Here is an 18,917-nt window from a genome sequence, read left to right on the forward strand (position 1 = left end):
AAAATAAATTTTATTTTAAATCAAAAGGCAATATTTTGCATGGGTCAAGCTGAAACATTGAGGGGCTGATCATTCCCATCCTTTGACATTCAAGAAAAGTGAATAAAAGCTGGCAAGAAACAGACAATGAAAAACTGTGTGCAACAAAGTGTTGGAGGAGCAAAGAGGACTATGTGAAGCAGTGAAGGGGGGCACTGCGCTGACAATTACAAAGACAAACACCAAAAAGACTGAGTGGAATCCAGAAGGAGACCCACAAAGACAATAATGTTCTTGGAGACAAGAGAACAACTGGACTATACTTTTTCTTCTTCATACAAGCCTTTGAGTGAAAGAGGGGAAGAGTGAAAGCAGCCGTCCAATGTTTAGTTTGTAATTATAGGGACACAAACAATCTTTAGTGGAAAATCAGCTAGTCAAATTTAAAGGCTGATCAAGAATTTATGTTGTTAGGTGTGACTACCTGTTCTGAAATCAAATCAGACTCCTATTAATCTGACAGGAAGAAATGCATAATGAAAATTGGGGGGTTTGAATTTGGTATTCTAAAGAGGAAGTTAGAACTCCAATGATGGTACTAAGCTAAAAAGCAAATATAAATGGCATCGAACAGCTATGGCAGAAAGGAAAATAAAATAGATAAAAGAAATAAATTGAAAAAAAAAACACCATAGGATACTATAATAGGTAAACAAGAAAAAGCTGTGAGAATAGAAAAAAAGAAATAACTAATTATTGTAACAAACATACAATTTAAGGAAATAAATCTAAATTGTATCTAGTCACGATTTAAGAGCAATTAATGACAAGAAAAGATTGATGATCCAAAAAATTACATACTTTGCTTACAAGTGTTTCTCCATTTGATAAACATTTTTACTGTGAATTATGATTTGCATAAGAAGTAGATGCATTTACGTATTTAATTATAAGGGAAAATATTATACAGGTTTAGAATGGATGAACTACTATTACAACATGCGGAAAGTTAATTTGGTTGATTAATGCTAAAAAGTTGATAAACTGATTGGTTGTTATTGAGTTATAGGGACACAGGAGAACAGTTGATTTGCCAGCATGGGCAAACAGATGTGGAAGCTAAAAAGGGCCTCAGAGTGTCGGGAGATCTTTTTAGATTGTATAGAAGTGAGAAATCTCAGTCATAAATATTATTATCATAGATGTACATGGGGCAAATAAGTGGAATGAAAATAAATTATTTGATTCATGAGAAGAATAAGGATTTTGAGTTGAGATAAGAAGGGAAAAACTGATGTGACGGATAAGAGAGAAGAAAAATTTGACTATCATCTATAATCACAAAGGATGGTGGATAAAAAGGTATAGAAAAGGAATAATCATCAAAGCCATACTTAACAAAATGTGTGAAAATAATAATCATAACAGAACTTATGTTTTACCTAAACTAACAACCGTACACCTTTAACACTGCATGAAATATTCGCCGATAGACCTATGCGTATTGTAAAAACATCTGGAATTAAGTGTTATATGAACAAACTAATTGTCTATGTATTGAGTTATTTGTGTACAGAAAAAGCTGAAAGGAGTGGAGGAGGAGATGAGAAACATGACTCCTTGTGCGAGATGATCTAGCTTATCTGAGGTTCGAGAGGTCGGAGGTTCGGAGAGGTTGTTGTTTTGCTTCTCAATCTCTCTGTGTCTCTCTCTCTGGTTGTGTGTTTAGGTTTGACTCGAGTGCTGTGAGTCTCTCAGCTTTATACTGCCTGTTTATCAGCACCAGCAAGTTCATGAACTTTCCAGGTAATACCACATTCATCCACTGGGTGGAGCATAGACTGAGTTCATGACGTCACACCACTTGCTTTCTAATTTTGTGTAATGAAGAATCAACTCTGAACTTATTCACCTAACAGAAATCTATTTATTTATTTATATTCTTGCTTATTATTTTAAATATTGGTACAGTATTGTTTTGATGGGCAATGTAGGTGAATTTCTCAGAAAGAAAGCCATGATAAACTGCAGTATTGGTTATATTCAGAGTTTAATGTGGTATTACAGCAGAACCTGCTGCTATAAATGTACAAAAGAAAAAATCTCATGTTAAGCATTTTTAATTAATCTGATTCAGTAATAACTTTGTAAACAACAAACATTATTTTCTCTATAGTTAATACTTAAAAAGAGTACAAAACTCTAAACATCTAAAGTTCATCATAGAATATATTCAGAAAGCATTTATCTACCTTTAGCAAGAACAACCGTGTGACTGTAGCATCATATCATTAATATTCATTAATTAAGTTTATAATCAGCTTAAATCTGCAGAGGCCCTGATCCCAAAGCTGCTATAATCATGTGACACAAGCTTAACACATATACTCAGCATGAATCTTAGAAATAGTTTGATGTTTTCTGGGTATATTATCTGCTTGTCATTTTCACAGTTTTTTTTACGTCCGCTGGCATACAACAAATAAAACCACAATGAGCTCAGTGTTGGTAACTTCACCACACACATACTATGAAATACCAGAGCTATTTTTTACCAAACTTGATTTAGTTATAAAACCAACAACATTATAACATCATACTGTTTTGTGTTTGTTAAGCTAAAGTTTATGAATACAATGAATACACTGGCCTACAATGGGCAAATCCAATGTTATGAAAATCACAGTTATGGTTAAACTCTTAGGTGTCATGGCACCTGGGTGATCGGCAGTGTATGTGTGTCTGTTTGTTTACCTTTGGTGTTGGTTCCTCACGTGTGCACTCGCTCCTCCCATTCGTTTCTCTGATTGTTTCCCAGACGTGTCCTATTCCTTTTGGTCTTTTTATAGTCTTGCGTTTTGTCCTTTGTCACGCGCTCATTGTTCTCGGTTGGTTACTGTCTCGCTCCCTGTCCAGGTAGAGCCGTCCGCTGTAATTTATCTCACCATCTCTGCTCTCGCCCCAGGTTCAATCGCCGACATCCGGACTCTTGTCTCTGTCCAGGATTCTCGATCCTGTGTGTTTTGTCAGTGGATTACTGTCTAGTTTCCTGAGTTTTCGCGCAGTTGGTTGCTTCGTCTTCAAGCGTATACCAGCTGTCTTCGGCTTCCTAATGTGTGACGTCATCGGAAGTGGGTGGACCTCCTCGTCACTATTGGACTTCTTCGGCGGTGCAGTGTGAGAGACTCTTTCCCCTGTGGATTGTGGACTAGTGTGGATTTATATTTTCTGTCTATCTGAAATCAGTCGGGTGCTTCGTCTTCAAGCGTATCCCTACAGTATCAGTGTTATTTTCATTTAATAAACTTTTTGATCCCGCATTTGAGACTCTGATTCCTGAACTTTATTGACATTTCCTGACAAATGAGCGCGTCAGATATGGAGTCTGCGGGCGCGGAGGCTTTGGACCCTGTACAGACCGCACTTAACCAGCAGGGGGCAGTCATCGATCGGCATTCCTCTCTCCTGAATGCAGCCTCCAGAGATTTCCGCCTTCTCTCCGATCGGCTCACGGAGCTAACCAACCGTTTAGATCAGATCAGCCCACCGGTCGGAGAATCTCATCTTCCCGTTCCCGCTGTTACACCATCCAGCACAGATCGCGAGCCACACGCGGCCACACCGCCTACGTATGACGGCGACCCTAACACCTGCCGGGCCTTCCTTCAGCAGTGCTCCCTGGTCTTCGCTCTCCAGCCCCGGAGGTTTGCAGCGTCTGTTTCCAGAGTGGCGTTTGTTCTCACGCTGCTCACAGGGAGGGCGAGAGACTGGGGAATGGCTGTTTGGGAGGTCCAGGCCCCGTGCACGGCTTCGTTCGAGGCCCTCAAGGACGAAATGCTGAGACTTTTCGATCGATCTCTACAAGGTGACATGGCAGCAGCTGAATTAGTGCGATTATTACAACGAGATTCTTCCGTCACTGACTACGCTATCACCTTTAAGACCTTGGCTGTCACTTGTGGATGGAATGATGCTGCTCTCCGAGCTCAGTTCCTTGAGGGTCTCAACCCGCACATCCAGGATGAAGTCGCTGCACGGGACCCACCTACGTCATTGGAGGCTGCGATTGACATGGCATTACGCATAGAGACTCGTCAGCGTCAACGAGACCTTCGCCAGTCATTTCGTCGCTTTACTGTGGCATCTGAGTCTTCGGTTTCACCTGTTACACCTGTTTCACCGTCTGAGCTTGAGGAACCCATGCAATTGGGTAGGCTCCGCCTTACCGGCAGCGAACGACAACGTCGCTTGAATAATGGATTGTGCCTCTACTGCGGTAAGGCGGGGCATTTAGTCGCTGCGTGTCCAGTAAAAGGGGGTGCCCGCCGATAAACCCGGGAGTATCGGTGGGCGTTTCATCCTTTGATTCTCCCGTAAACCGCACCTTATTGCCTGTAATTTTGAAATATAACCACTCTGATTTTAATTCACAGGCATTGCTGGATTCTGGTGCGGAGGCAAGTTTCTTGGATGCCAGGTTGGCTGAATCTTGGGGTATTCCTGCTATCCCTTTAACCTCTTCTCTCTCTGCCTGGACGTTAAAGGGCCAGCATATGGCAGTAATCACCCATCGCACTCCCCCTGTAGGTCTGTATGTTTCTGGCAATCATCGTGAGGACATTGAATTCTATCTATTACAGTCATGTAATTCTCCCATTATTTTGGGGCATGACTGGTTAACTAAACATAATCCTCACGTTGATTGGCAGAACAATATTGTCTTGTCTTGGAAGTCTTCGTGTCATGTTTCGTGTCTTGGTCCTGCTCCTTCTGCTTCTGTTTGTTCTACTTTTCAGATTCCTGCTGCCGATCTCTCGGGGGTCCCGGCGGAGTATTCAGATCTGCACCAGGTGTTCAGCAAGGCTCGGGCCACCTCTTTACCTCCTCACCGGTCGTACGATTGTTCTATCGATCTCCTCCCAGGTACTTTTCCGCCTAAGGGTCGTGTTTTTTCCCTTTCTAAACCTGAAAGAGAGGCTATGGATAAGTACATTAATGAAGCGCTTAATGCCGGTCTCATTCGCCGCTCCTCGTCTCCAGCCGGTGCTGGATTTTTCTTTGTTAAAAAGAAAGACGGTTCTCTTCGCCCGTGCATTGATTATAGAGGGCTTAATGACATTACTGTTAAGAACAAGTACCCCTTGCCTTTAATGTCATCAGCTTTTGAATTACTTCAGGGAGCACGCGTGTTTACCAAATTAGATTTGCGTAATGCTTATCATTTGGTACGTATTAAGGAGGGCGATGAGTGGAAGACAGCTTTCAATACACCATCAGGACACTGGGAATACTGCGTTTTACCATTTGGTCTTTGTAACGCACCGGCTGTTTTCCAAACTATGGTAAATGAAGTGCTGGGAGACATGATTAATAATTTTGTCTTTGTGTATCTTGATGACATTCTCATCTTTTCTCCCTCCATGCAGATACACACTCAGCATGTTCGCCAGGTTTTACAACGGCTTTTAGAGAACCAACTTTTTGTTAAGGCGGAGAAGTGCGAGTTCCACAGGGTGTCAGTCTCGTTTCTGGGTTTCGTTATTGCTGAGGGAGAGATTCGCCCCGATCCCGCAAAAGTTAAAGCGGTCACCGAATGGCCAGTGCCCGACACTCGTAAAGAGCTTCAGCGTTTTCTGGGGTTCGCCAATTTTTACCGGCGTTTCATCAGAAACTTTGGTCAGATCGCTAAACCTCTCACTGCTCTCACCTCCTCTAAAGTGTGTTTCCGCTGGAATAAGGAGGCTCAGGAGTCCTTTGATGAATTAAAGTCCTGTTTCATTTCTGCTCCGGTCCTCTCTATTCCTGACCCGGCAAAACAATTTATAGTGGAGGTAGATGCTTCTGATGTCGGGGTAGGTGCCGTTTTATCACAGCGGTCGTCCATTGACGGGAAAGTACATCCGTGTGCTTTTTTCTCTCACCGGTTAAACCCAGCGGAACGAAATTATGACATAGGTAATAGGGAGCTGCTGGCGGTTAGACTCGCGCTGGGTGAGTGGCGTCACTGGTTGGAGGGAACCTCGGAGCCCTTTCTGGTCTGGACGGATCATAAGAACTTAGAATATATCCGTTCGGCCAGAAGGTTAACATCTAGGCAGGCTCGTTGGGCACTTTTCTTTGACCGTTTTAATTTCACCCTCTCGTACCGGCCTGGCTCCAAGAATACTAAACCTGATGCTCTCTCCCGTCTGTTCGGTCATTCCGAGTCTGAGCGGACCGAAACCATTCTTCCTAAGGGCAGGGTGGTCGGTGCCCTCGTTTGGGGTATCGAGCAGCGGGTGAGAGAGGCCGGACGAGAGGAGGAAAGGCCGGATGGGTGTCCAGCGGGGTGTCTGTGGGTTCCTGAGTATTTACGTTCCGATGTCATCCGGTGGGGCCATGAATCCAGATTTGTCGGCCATCCAGGTATTCGGAGAACGTTGGCTGCCGTCCGCCAACGTTTTTGGTGGCCTTCTATGGCTACAGACATCAGACAGTTTGTATTAGCCTGTTCTACGTGTGCTCGTAGCAAAGCATCTAATCAGTCTCCCGCTGGTCTGCTCAATTCTTTGCCCATCCCTTCCCGCCCCTGGTCACATATAGCCCTTGATTTTGTCACCGGCTTACCGGCATCTGATGGTAACACTGTCGTTTTGACTGTGGTGGATCGTTTCTCCAAAGCGGTTCATTTTATTCCCTTACCTAAACTTCCTTCTGCCAAGGAGATGGCTCAGGTTCTGATCAACCACGTTTTTCGTTTACATGGTCTTCCGACTGATGTGGTTTCAGATAGGGGTCCTCAGTTTATTTCCCGGTTTTGGCAGGAGTTTTGTAGACAGATCGGCGCTACTGCCAGCTTGTCTTCTGGTTATCATCCACAGACCAATGGGCAATGTGAACGGGCTAATCAGGATCTCGGTCAAACGCTTCGCTGTCTGTCGTCACAATATCCGAATTCTTGGTGCCAACAGCTCCCGTGGGTTGAGTACTCACATAATTCTCTTCCTGTCGCTTCTACTAGTATGTCACCGTTTGAACTATCTATCGGTTATCAACCTCCCCTTTTCCCATCACAGGAACCCGATGCAGCGGTTCCGTCTGCATTAGCTTTTGTCCGCAGGTGCAAACGCACGTGGAAAAGAGCTAAAGACCTTTTATTACAATCCTCCAGACGGACCAAAGTTGCGGCTGACCGCCACCGACGACCTCCACCTCGTTATGTGTGTGGACAAAAGGTATGGCTTTCTACCAAAGATTTGCCTCTCCGTGAGCCTTCTCGAAAGCTGGCTCCGCGTTTCATTGGGCCATACAGTATTGTTAAGGTCATTAGTCCGGTAGCAGTGAAGCTCAAGTTACCACTTACTCTTGGTCGGGTTCACCCTGTTTTTCATGTATCCAAGGTTAAACCTGTGATTTTTGCCAGTAATTTTTCCCCTGTCTCTGCCCCCAACCCTCCCGCCCCCCGTCTAGTGGATGGTGCTCCTGCCTATACGGTTAGGAGATTACTAGATGTTCGTCGCAGGGGCAGAGGTTTTCAGTATTTAGTGGACTGGGAGGGCTACGGTCCGGGGGAGAGGTGTTGGGTTCCGGCTCGGGATGTGCTGGATCCTGGTCTGATCGAGGATTTCCGTCAGCGACGAAGTGAGCCTCCTCCAAGTCCGTCCGGTGCCGGCCCTGGGGGGGGCGGTACTGTCATGGCACCTGGGTAATCGGCAGTGTATGTGTGTCTGTTTGTTTACCTTTGGTGTTGGTTCCTCACGTGTGCACTCGCTCCTCCCATTCGTTTCTCTGATTGTTTCCCAGACGTGTCCTATTCCTTTTGGTCTTTTTATAGTCTTGCGTTTTGTCCTTTGTCACGCGCTCATTGTTCTCGGTTGGTTACTGTCTCGCTCCCTGTCCAGGTAGAGCCGTCCGCTGTAATTTATCTCACCATCTCTGCTCTCGCCCCAGGTTCAATCGCCGACATCCGGACTCTTGTCTCTGTCCAGGATTCTCGATCCTGTGTGTTTTGTCAGTGGATTACTGTCTAGTTTCCTGAGTTTTCGCGCAGTTGGTTGCTTCGTCTTCAAGCGTATACCAGCTGTCTTCGGCTTCCTAATGTGTGACGTCATCGGAAGTGGGTGGACCTCCTCGTCACTATTGGACTTCTTCGGCGGTGCAGTGTGAGAGACTCTTTCCCCTGTGGATTGTGGACTAGTGTGGATTTATATTTTCTGTCTATCTGAAATCAGTCGGGTGCTTCGTCTTCAAGCGTATCCCTACAGTATCAGTGTTATTTTCATTTAATAAACTTTTTGATCCCGCATTTGAGACTCTGATTCCTGAACTTTATTGACATTTCCTGACATTAGGGGCGGTTTCCCGGACCAGGATTAGCTTAATCCAGGACTAGGCCTTAGTTTAATTAGGAAATATAACTAGTTTTAACAAAAATGCCTTACTAAAACATTACCTGTGTGCATTCTGAGGTAAAACAAAGGGCACTGATGTATTTTAAGATATGTCAGTGCAAGTTATTTTCAGTTTGGAGAGCTCTTAAAAGTGTTTAAGTCTAGGACTAGTCTAATCCCTGTCCGGGAACCGCCCCTTAGAGAATAAATGTATTACCATATTAGACAAACATATCTACATGGTTTATTTATATAAACATCATCATATCATGACAGATTTAAGCAATTCTTCTTTCACATATCCATATATACTTTACAGAACACAGATTATTAATCCACCCAGAGGCAGTCATGAGTGCACAATTATAATGTAGGGGATATCCATACGCCCAGTAGCTGAAACAGCAATGAGATTTTGAATATATATGAAACTAAGTCTAAACTAAAACTTTGATTGGTTAAAGGGCGTGTTGCAGGTTAACCACCACTGTCGATTAATGGGTACATAAATCACTCAAGATATGTATATAATTTTTAAAATGTCTCAAAAATGGTCTTAAAGACCACTTTTTTTACGTTTTTGGTATTAACGTTTTTTTTACGCAATTCAGTGATGACGTCACGTTGGGGAGAAGTGGAGAAAGCCTCAGCCAGAGCCATAGAGATAGATGAGACATTTATTGCTGTTTAATACTAAGGTATATAATTTGGAAATTATATATACATCGTGAGAAATATATAATGTGGTATACTGCAAAGTTACCATGCTAATTATTATTTATGATATATGTGGAGATAAATAAAACTTCGCAAATCTGCTGATTTGATTCATTCATGTCCTGACCACCAGGCTAGAGATTTTTAAACATCCTTAATCCACACTTACTAGTCTATCAAAAAATAATTAAAATATATTGTTTTGTGAGATAAAAGGATGCTTTGTTATATTGTTTATGCGATCATTACGAATAACATGATCATTTTATATGCAGAAGCGGCTGTCAGCAGCTGCAGCACACTCGGATTCGACCAGGGATGGACTGGGGCTAAAAAACAGCCCTGGACTTTTTCCCAAATAGGCCCATCATCCAGCCATTCGCCACTAGCCGTGCGCAACAGATACAAGGATGTCCTGATACTATGCCACAATACTGTCAGCCTATCAGACAAGGTTATTTAATATTTTGTCAATGTCATATTAAACTTTGATGTATAATAAGGCTGTGAAATAAGGCTGTATAATAGGCCCTATTAATTTGGTCTGTAAAGCTTTCACAAACCACCACCAGGTCTTTGCAAATTCCACAATAAACACAAATATGAAAGACAAGGAAAAACTGGACTCTGATGGAAGACAGAGATAAAATTGCAAGCTAGGATTTTCTAATATTTGGTCAATTATTTAGCACCTTTCTTGTATATTAGCACGTTTAGAGTGGTAGCAATGCATGCATGATATTTTCCCGTTTAATTCAAAACCATAGTCTTCAATTTTGGAAGAAATAGTACAGCATCTTAAAACATCAACCTGCGCCCTTGACACACTCCTAACATCTTTTTTCAAAAGTGTCTTTAACTGTTTAGAAGCAGATCTCCTAAAAGTGGTAAATTCATCACTTAACTCTGGCACTTTTCCAAAGTCCCTTAAAACTGCAGTTGTTAAGCCCCTCCTGAAAAAGAGCAACCTAGATAACACTGTATTGAGCAACTACAGACCAATCTCAAATCTTCCTTTCATAGGCAAGATCATTGAAAAAGTTGTTTTCAATCAGCTGAACAAATTCTTAATTTCTAATGGTTACTATGACATTTTTCAATCTGGTTTCAGACCACACCACAGTACAGAGACAGCGCTCATAAAGATAATAAATGATATTCGCCTCAATACAGACACAGGCAAACTATCAGTGCTGGTGCTACTCGACCTCAGTGCTGCTTTTGACACTGTCGATCACAACATACTTCTTGACAGGCTGGAAAACTGGGTCGGGCTTTCTGGGGTGGTCCTGAAAAGTTCAAGTCATACTTAGAAGGGAGAGGTTATTATGTAAGTATAGGTGGCCATAAATCTGAGTGGACATCCATGACATGCGGAGTCCCGCAAGGCTCAATTCTTGCGCCACTCCTGTTCAACCTGTATATGCTCCCACTAAGCCAAATAATGAGAGAGAACAAAATTGCCTATCACAGTTATGCAGACGACACCCAGATCTACTTAGCTCTATCCCCTAACGACTACAGCCCCATTGACTCCCTGTGCAAATGCATTGATGAAGTTAACAGTTGGATGTGCCAAAACTTTCTACAGTTAAACAAAGAGAAAACTGAAGTCATTGCGTTTGGAAACAAAGATGAAGTTCTCAAGGTGAATGCATACCTTGACGCTAGAGGTCAAACAACTATAAATCAAGTCAGGAATCTTGGTGTGATATTTTAAATTCATGTATCTTTGATTTTTTTTTTCTCATTTCTATGTAAAGCACTTTGAATGACCTTTGTGTATGAAATGTGCTATACAAATAAACTTGCCTTGCCTTGCCTTGCCTTCATTGTAGCAGAAAATGTGAGCTCACTACAACCTCTCATATACAATAAAGTCAATGAAAGAAATGAAAACCAATGCAATACGCTGAATGTCCACCCACAGACTGTTTTTAAACAGGGTTGGATACATTTTTTGCTTTGGTGTGTGTGTGTGTGTGTGTGTGTGTGATTTTGGTTAGATGAAAGTTGTATGTTACAGTTTGACAAGAGTTTACACTTTGACAAAAGGACAATGTTTTGTTTCATTGCGACTGCACACAAATATAAGCAAAGACTTTGCAGTTTGAATGATGTCCCATATGAACAAAATATGAAAAAAAGTATGTATTGTTTTTACGTTTACACTGTTTAATCGCGCCCGCGTCTTTCTCTCTCTCTTTCTCTCTCCCACACGTGCACACTCACATCACGTCTCTCTATAACAGTAGTTGCGCATTATGTTAATTTTCACGCGAGTTTTGTTTATTTTTATATCGTGTATATTATATTGTAATGTCATGTGTCCTGCTACTAGTGGCACTTAGCTCTTGCTGATGTGAAGTTAACTTGGTCTGTCCCTCATCATGACCAGGCTGTGGATGAGGCTCGCGAACATAGACGCTTGTGAATTCCAGGAATCCGTGGACCAATCACGGCTAGTAGGCCAACTCTTCTTCCTTGTTTGTTTTTTACACATAGCAGCATATAAGTGATCGTATTAGTGCCTCTGCTGTTGGCTGGTCATGACCAGCCATATTACCTTATTACACTTTTTTTGCCATCGGCCGGGCGACGGCCCACCATTGAACGGCCGTTCTGGACTTTTCCAGAACGCACAGATTGCCAATCCGTCCCTGGATTCGACCCCATACATACTGTAATAAACAGACGTTCGGCGGCTTTCACATGATGTCAAAGGCTATTTGAGGAGGAACCGCTCATTGATCACCGATCATCCTGTACATGGTTGGTCCTGCCGAACAGGTTGAGCACTTTTATATACTTTTTCATAGTTTGACCAGCAGGCTGCGGGAACCGGCCGCACATCACGCCGCCAGACGGTGTTGCTAAAATAACTCGAAATGTAGAACTATTATCAGATCGGCCCACCAGGAAAGTCCCGACTCTCCCGATTGTCAATCCGCTACTGGCTGTAAGGAAATTAGTGCATTTTGGTCGCTGGTCGACCCCGCGAACAGATGTGACCTGCCTCACTCAGCTTCCAGGATTTGACATGCTGCCTAAATCCGTTTGTGCTCAAGATCGCATAAAGTTACACCCATTTCAGGCAGGATAGAGTGGTCTGCAGAATAAAAAGCTTGTGAACAACTTTAGAATTCTATAACACTATAGCCCCACCCGCGGAGGGTATACCTTTCGCGTCATTTTTTGACGAACTGGGGACTTCAATACTATTACGTCCGTTGCATTCTCTTCTCCTATTTTCTTACCATTTTCGCGTCGGTTTAGGGTTAGATTTACATAATGACATCCCTACCCAAACCTAACTCTAACCCCAACACCAGGTGACAACTGTTTCTAACCCCAATGCCAGGTGACAACTGTTTAATTTCGCGTACACTGTTTAATTTCGCGTACACTGTTTATTTTGCGTAATCTAACCCTAAACCGACGCGAAAATGGTAAGAAAATAGGAGAAGAGAATGCAACGGACGTAATAGTATTGAAGTCCCCAGTTCGTCAAAAAATGACGCGAAAGGTATACCCTCCGCGTCACATATTGACGAATGGTCAAGTGTCGTCAAATATTGACGACATGGGGTGAGACTGTGTTAATCTGTCTGTCTGCCTATCTCTCTACTAGCCTATCCATCTGTCTGTCTGTCTATCTATCTGTCCGTCTATCTGTCTATTTATCTATAATCTGCGCTATCAGTACTTTACTCGTCTCTAGTCTAGTCACTCTCAATGCTCTCAAGGCGGCTTTGGTAAATTCTCTCCCCAGCGTGACGTCATACAGTGCGTTGTGGGGGAAAGGAGAATTGCAAACCGCTGTACTTTTTCGTATTATATTCCGTTTTGTGATACCCAACAACATAAAATACAATGAATAACAGTTTAAATGCTTATTATCAACAAGCAAATTGCACAAATTCGTTGAAAAATGTAACCTGCAACACGCCCTTTAAACTCAGTGATTTCTTACCCAGATGTCAGTGTGGTGCCATCAACCCATTTCCAGACTCCCAATTCTTTTGTCAGACCAATCCAAATGTTATAACCAGTACGCCTACGCAAAAATACCTGAAACAATAACACAATTAAACTATAAATGACAATAACAAATGTCAACAAACCACATTCTGCTGACCAGATACGTAGAAAAAGACACAACTTGTGTCAAATTACACTGCAATCTAAAAATGGTGCTCGATTTCACTGAAAGTGGTTCATTGGCTTGGTATTTAGGGGATCTATAAGTGATGCTATAGCACAACCACTTATGAATCTACACAGCACCATTTGACTAAAATAAAAGCTATTTAACACTTAAAGTGGATCCCCAATGATTATGAGCCAGTGAATCACTTTAGCTCAATTTATTATAGTGTGTATAGACATCTAATGATTTTCTTTCACTCACTTCTTCCTCTTTGTTGTTTATAATCAGCAGATCTGCTCCTTTCTCTTTACAGTCTTGTCTGCTGTCACTCCAGCTCTTATAATCAGATGAAAAGTAATAAAAACTGAACTTGTAGTAAATCCATGTAAAGCTACTGAAGTGCAAATCTGTTAATACAATCAGTGTGTTTGTTAGTTTGATTTATCCACACAAAACATAAATGTTTATTTTATGCTGTATACAAGTATTGGTGTTGAAATAATTTTTCTAGTTAATGCCTTAATACTGATCAATTATTACATACAAGCAATGTTGGGGAAACAGAAAATGTACTATTGAAAAGTTCAACAGCAAAAGTAAAAATGTATTTAATTTATCTCAGACAAGACGCTTGTACTACCTTATATGTAGTACATTTGTTTATTAGGTTTAAATAAAGTGATGGGTCATGACCCAGGGAACACATGGTGTTAAATATATATCTTACAATGAATGCACTGTAATTCACTTTGGATAAAAGCATCTGCCAAATGTATAAATGTAATGTAAATGATAAATAGCTTTTGTGCTTAATCACATATAGTAGCTTACATTTTTTCTCCTACGGCATTTTTGTTTGTAAGTTTTAGTTACCTTAGTTGTTGGTTATTGTTTACTAATTCAGTTTCATAATAATTAATAATATTTTCTAATGTTTAAGAGATAATAAATAAATGTTACCTGTTAAGGCATTGAAGAGTTCATCAGTCTTGTTTTTGTTCTGGTTTAGTAACTTATTAGCCTGGTAATACCATCCTCTGCTATTTTGCTTCGCTTCATAGACAGAGTCTGGCTGGGCATAATTGACAATCGTTTTCCTTCTCGTGGGAGGGGCTTGTCTGAAGTTTAAAATCATTGGTCTAAACGTAAGCCAATCACACATAACATTTGGATATGATGTGCTTTAAGCGCCGGATCAGCCGCATCGAATCTCTGCTGTAAAATACACGTATGATGTGAAAACAAACCCCATCGAGCGAAAAACCAGAGTTAACATGGCTATGAACGACTTTTGCAGATTATGTAAAGTAAATCGGGCCAGAGCTAGTTAAACACTATCCTTACGGTGTCTTTCCACTCACGTCTAATGGGAGGAACGCCCCTCTCTCCTCTCACACTCTTCCACCAGACAACCATAAACACATGTAAATTAAATCTCCCTACCTTATTTTCTGGTTAATCAGGAATGTCACCAAAGAATGCTTGCCCACGCGTCCTCCACCATTAACTGTGAACAATATAATTCCATTCCATGATTTCTCGATCGTTGTGCACGTCAAGCTGTGCTGCATACAGTTTCTCGCTGGCGATCGGTAAAGTTGATAAATTAAACTTATCCAAAAACTTGTCGGGAGCAGGGCAACAACATAATCTCCATTCAAATGTTTAACAAACACTTTTCTTGTTCGGGTTTAAGTTGGCAAGTGCCGGTTCTCCACAACAGAGCTTTCTGTGTCTCCATGTCCATAACAGACTACAACCGTGATTTGGCGTTTAGCGTCTACGTCACGGCTCTCAGCCCGCCCTCTGTTCGTTGATTGGACGGTCGTTTTGAGACCGGTGGAAAACGGTTTGAATGGGAGGTATCTCAGACTGAGTACAGAAGCGTAATGAAATTTAGCAGAAGTACGAAGTCTGACGTAGTCAGGCTAGTAACTTATTGTATTATCTAAGTAATTCTTCTCTTACATTAGTCAAGTTATAGTTGTGTGTTAGTAACACTTCTCTTTCTTTAGTCAAGTTATAGTTGTTTGTTAGCAACTCTTCTCTTTCTTTAGTCAAGTTATAGTTGTGTGTTAGTAGTTGGTTTCTTTCATTGTTGAAATAGACACAAATGACAATTACAGCAGTGAAGAGAAGAACAGACAGTAAACACAAACACACTTGAACTGATCTGTGTCTTCTGTTCTTCACTGAGACTCTTCCTGAAAATCACACACATCAGATTATTTGTCTTTTCTTTCTCACTTCAATAAATCAACTGATAAATGAATGTAAGTACCTGTATGTTGAAGCGCTCGCTGTCTCTCTGTACTCCTCTTCTCTGTGTTTATCATCACTACATCACTTCTTACTAAATCTAAATCTTTATAGATGACCATTGTTATCTCCTCTCTTTCTCCTCTGTCCATGTTCAGAGTCTCAGATCTGATCACATCCTTATAAATAACCACACACATCTCTGATCTCTTAAAGTCAAACAATATAACACTGTGCCAGTGCTGTAGGTTAGTGCCAGTGCTTCAGGTGGTTTGTTACGGTTGCTGTTTTGTTCTTCTGTTTCATCAGCAAAGATAACACCATCATAAGATGTTTCAGTGGTCAAAGTGTATTCATGCTGCAGAAGTTGGCGTGCATTTAAAGGTATTTATAGAAAGCAGTTTCACAGGGTCTACAAACAGGTGTTGATGTAATGTAATTCATGACAACTTAAGACCTTTGAAAATGCTTTGAAGATCACATGAATATACAGAAGATCAGCAGTCCAGGGAGTGAGTTTTGCTAGGTTCAGTTCAAAATGATTTTTATCTCCATCATAACCTCCAAATAATATCCACAGTTTAAAGTCATATTGTCTTATTTTTGACATTTAAAGTTCCTTACAACAAAATCTGTAGTCCCATTTAGCAACTTGTTTAAAAAAGAAATCATGATTGAAATATTACGGGATGTTTTAGAATACAATGTGAAAAAAATTGTTCTAAATACTTATTTAAATGTACTTCTAAACGTAGGTTCAGGAGAAGCCTAAACATTCAGTCCTGTCAATCTTCACGCCTTACCACTGACGAATCTTCCAGTATGCTATTTTTTGTGCATTTCATATTGACTGCACTATTTGTCCAAAATGTAATTTGGCACTCTAAATTCTCAACAATAAAAATATAGACCAACATTCAAGTACTGTCCATCAAAACAATTTACATTTTTAAATAAATAAATAGTTTACTTTTTTAAGATTAATCAGTTTTAAGTTGGTGGTTTGATGTCATGAACTGAGTCTTTGCTCCACCCAGTGGATGAATGTGGTATTACCTGGAAAGTTCATGAACTTGCTGGTGCTGATAAACAGGCAGTATAAAGCTGAGAGACTCGCAGCACTCGAGTCAAACCTTAACATACAACCAGAGAGACACAGAGAGATTGAGAAGCAAAACAACAACAGAGAAGACACTGAAAATGTTGAGCCTGCATGAATTTCAGCCTTCCCTCCTCACTCCATTCATGAGGATTCACTGGCCAGTCTGCAGTCTGTGGCCGGAGATCAAACCTCTTTACAGACACACTGACCTACTGCAGGAGATGGAGAAACTTCAGCACAAGATCTCTGAGGAGATCCAGCAAATGTCAAACTCTGAGGAGATCCAGCCGCTCACCTGTACAGTGCAGGAGAAAGAGGGAAGTGGCTTTGCGTTGACACTGGACACTAAAGACTTTTCCCCAGAAGAACTGTCAGTCAAACAGGTGGGCAGGAAGCTGCAGGTGAGCGGAAAGACAGAGAAGAAGCAGGAGGATGGGAAAGACTCGTACTCGTACAGAATCCAAGAGTTCAGACGTGTGTTTGATCTGCCTGAAGGAGTGAATCCTGAGACAGTGACCTGCTCCATGACTGGTGGAAAGCTCTACATACAGGCATCAGTCAATCAGATATCTGAAACACCTGAGAGGATGCTGCACATTCACTGCCCTCAAACTGTGAAGACAACACAGACAGAGACTGAAAAGAATCAAAACAACACCACTGAAACACACAAGACTGATCAGCAATCTTAAAAACTCTCAACAGAAGATCAACTCAACAGATTTGGACTGTGTGGTGGGATTTAAGATAAACTTTAGCTTTATATTACTGATATATTCATAATAATTGTTTTTTCCACTTTTTGAATAGTATGTAAATGTAAAAGATTATTTTGTAATTAACTGTTTTTATGGAACTGGATAACATAAAATTAATTACAATGTCAGGGGACATTAGCGACTTAGATGCCCTCTTAAGCCCTTATTAATGCTATTTATATGGTTGGAATGCCAAAAGAACTTTTAATGACTCGACTATTTAAGGAGCGGTGAATCAAAGAATCAAATTTAACTTGATTTTTTGTTATATAAGAGGTTATTGTACTTAAACGAACATACTGGAAGTTTCAGAACTGAAAACGTTCTTGTTACTGAAATATAACAGTTTTTGGCACCAAGCCAAGAAAACAGTCAGTCCACGAATGTGCCAATATGTGACATTGTAGAAATTTTGAACACCACTTCCAAATTATAATGAAAACGATTAATTTTGTAGACCCGCCCACAGGTTTGCATGTAGGGAAGTAACACGTGTGGGGGCTAGGGGCGAAACGCTGTTTATAAGTGCAAGGGGCTTTGTTTAGAAGGGTAAGCATGGTAAACGCTATATTTCTGCTCTTAATCTACTGTCAGAGATCACTTGCACTTTTATTTTGCCCGTCTGGTGATAAAGCAAGTGGCGAAGCAGCAAGCACACAACAAAGTCATAGGACTTTGGGAAACCTCAGAATGCTGATTTCATTGTATGTGAGTATTTTGTGCCATTGTGACTGTGAAGTGTCATAGGGCAAGCTTGATAATGCATTATAAAATAATAATTGCAATAAAAAACTCATAATTTGGAGTCATTTTAAATGCTATTAAGTTTTATTCACTCCCCTGACTCCGTCCCTCAGCATTCCCCCATTTCGTTGTCACTCACAGTCTCTATGGAGCAGTTTCCCGTACAGGGATTAGACTAGTCCTAGACTAAAATAACTGGAAGTGCTGTCCAAACTGAAAACAACTTGCACTGACATATCCTTAAATATATCAGTGTCTTTAGTGATGCTTCAAAATGCACACAAGTAAAGTTTTTATTAAGACATGTTTGTTAAAACTAGTAATATATTTCATAATTAAACTAAGGCCTAGTCTGGCTTAAACTAATCCCTGTCTGGGAAGCCACCCCTTTAAGTTGTGGCCATTTGCCAGATCACTGTGAATTACCTATAAGGTTAAATTAAAGCAAGCACTTATTGTATCTAGTGACAGTATATTGCATAAACTGAAGTTCAAAAGGATAAACTTGCAAGTGATTCTTCTTTTTGTAAAGTTTTTATATTATTGTGTTTAAACAGACATTGTTTGTTTGAAACGTGTAGTAGCTATATGCAATACAAAAGTTTTGTAGTACTGAGATTAGTTCCAAGTTCAACGTACCCCAACACACCTGCCTGGATGTTTTAACCCTCAAACGCTCCTTATTTTTTGTTTACACTACTGGCCCTTGGGGTCTATATGACCCCAAAATTTTAAAGCATAATTGTAAGAAAAATATACATTTTCAATAATACAAATAATATATATATATTTTGTTGTTGTTGTTTACTTCTCATCTATACAATAAAGCTGTGTTTTGA

At 40.9% G+C, this 18,917-nt stretch overlaps 1 protein-coding gene and 1 long non-coding RNA gene across 2 annotated transcripts; one reads left to right on the plus strand and one right to left on the minus strand.

Moving 5' to 3' along the window:
* Positions 1–13,035: 13,035 nt before the first annotated feature.
* Positions 13,036–14,233, minus strand: LOC141369188 (uncharacterized). The gene is made up of 3 exons (XR_012372764.1): positions 14,176–14,233; positions 13,477–13,622; positions 13,036–13,136 (listed from the first exon to the last, which is right to left on the minus strand). It is a non-coding gene; the product is annotated as an uncharacterized lncRNA (long non-coding RNA).
* Positions 14,234–16,596: 2,363 nt separating this feature from the next.
* LOC129447347 (heat shock protein 30-like) lies at positions 16,597–17,631 on the plus strand. The gene has a single exon (XM_073874047.1). It carries the CDS (start codon positions 16,675–16,677, stop codon positions 17,266–17,268), a length of 594 nt encoding a protein of 197 aa, XP_073730148.1. The 5' UTR covers positions 16,597–16,674; the 3' UTR covers positions 17,269–17,631.
* Positions 17,632–18,917: the final 1,286 nt, after the last annotated feature.

This window comes from Misgurnus anguillicaudatus, chromosome 12, assembly GCF_027580225.2.
Source record: "Misgurnus anguillicaudatus chromosome 12, ASM2758022v2, whole genome shotgun sequence".
NCBI classification, from domain to species: Eukaryota; Metazoa; Chordata; class Actinopteri; order Cypriniformes; family Cobitidae; genus Misgurnus; species Misgurnus anguillicaudatus.

Bases quoted from the DNA above. Each gene is read 5' to 3' on its own strand.
- LOC129447347 (XM_073874047.1), top strand. From the start codon at position 16,675: ATGTTGAGCCTGCATGAATTTCAGCCTTCCCTCCTCACTCCATTCATG.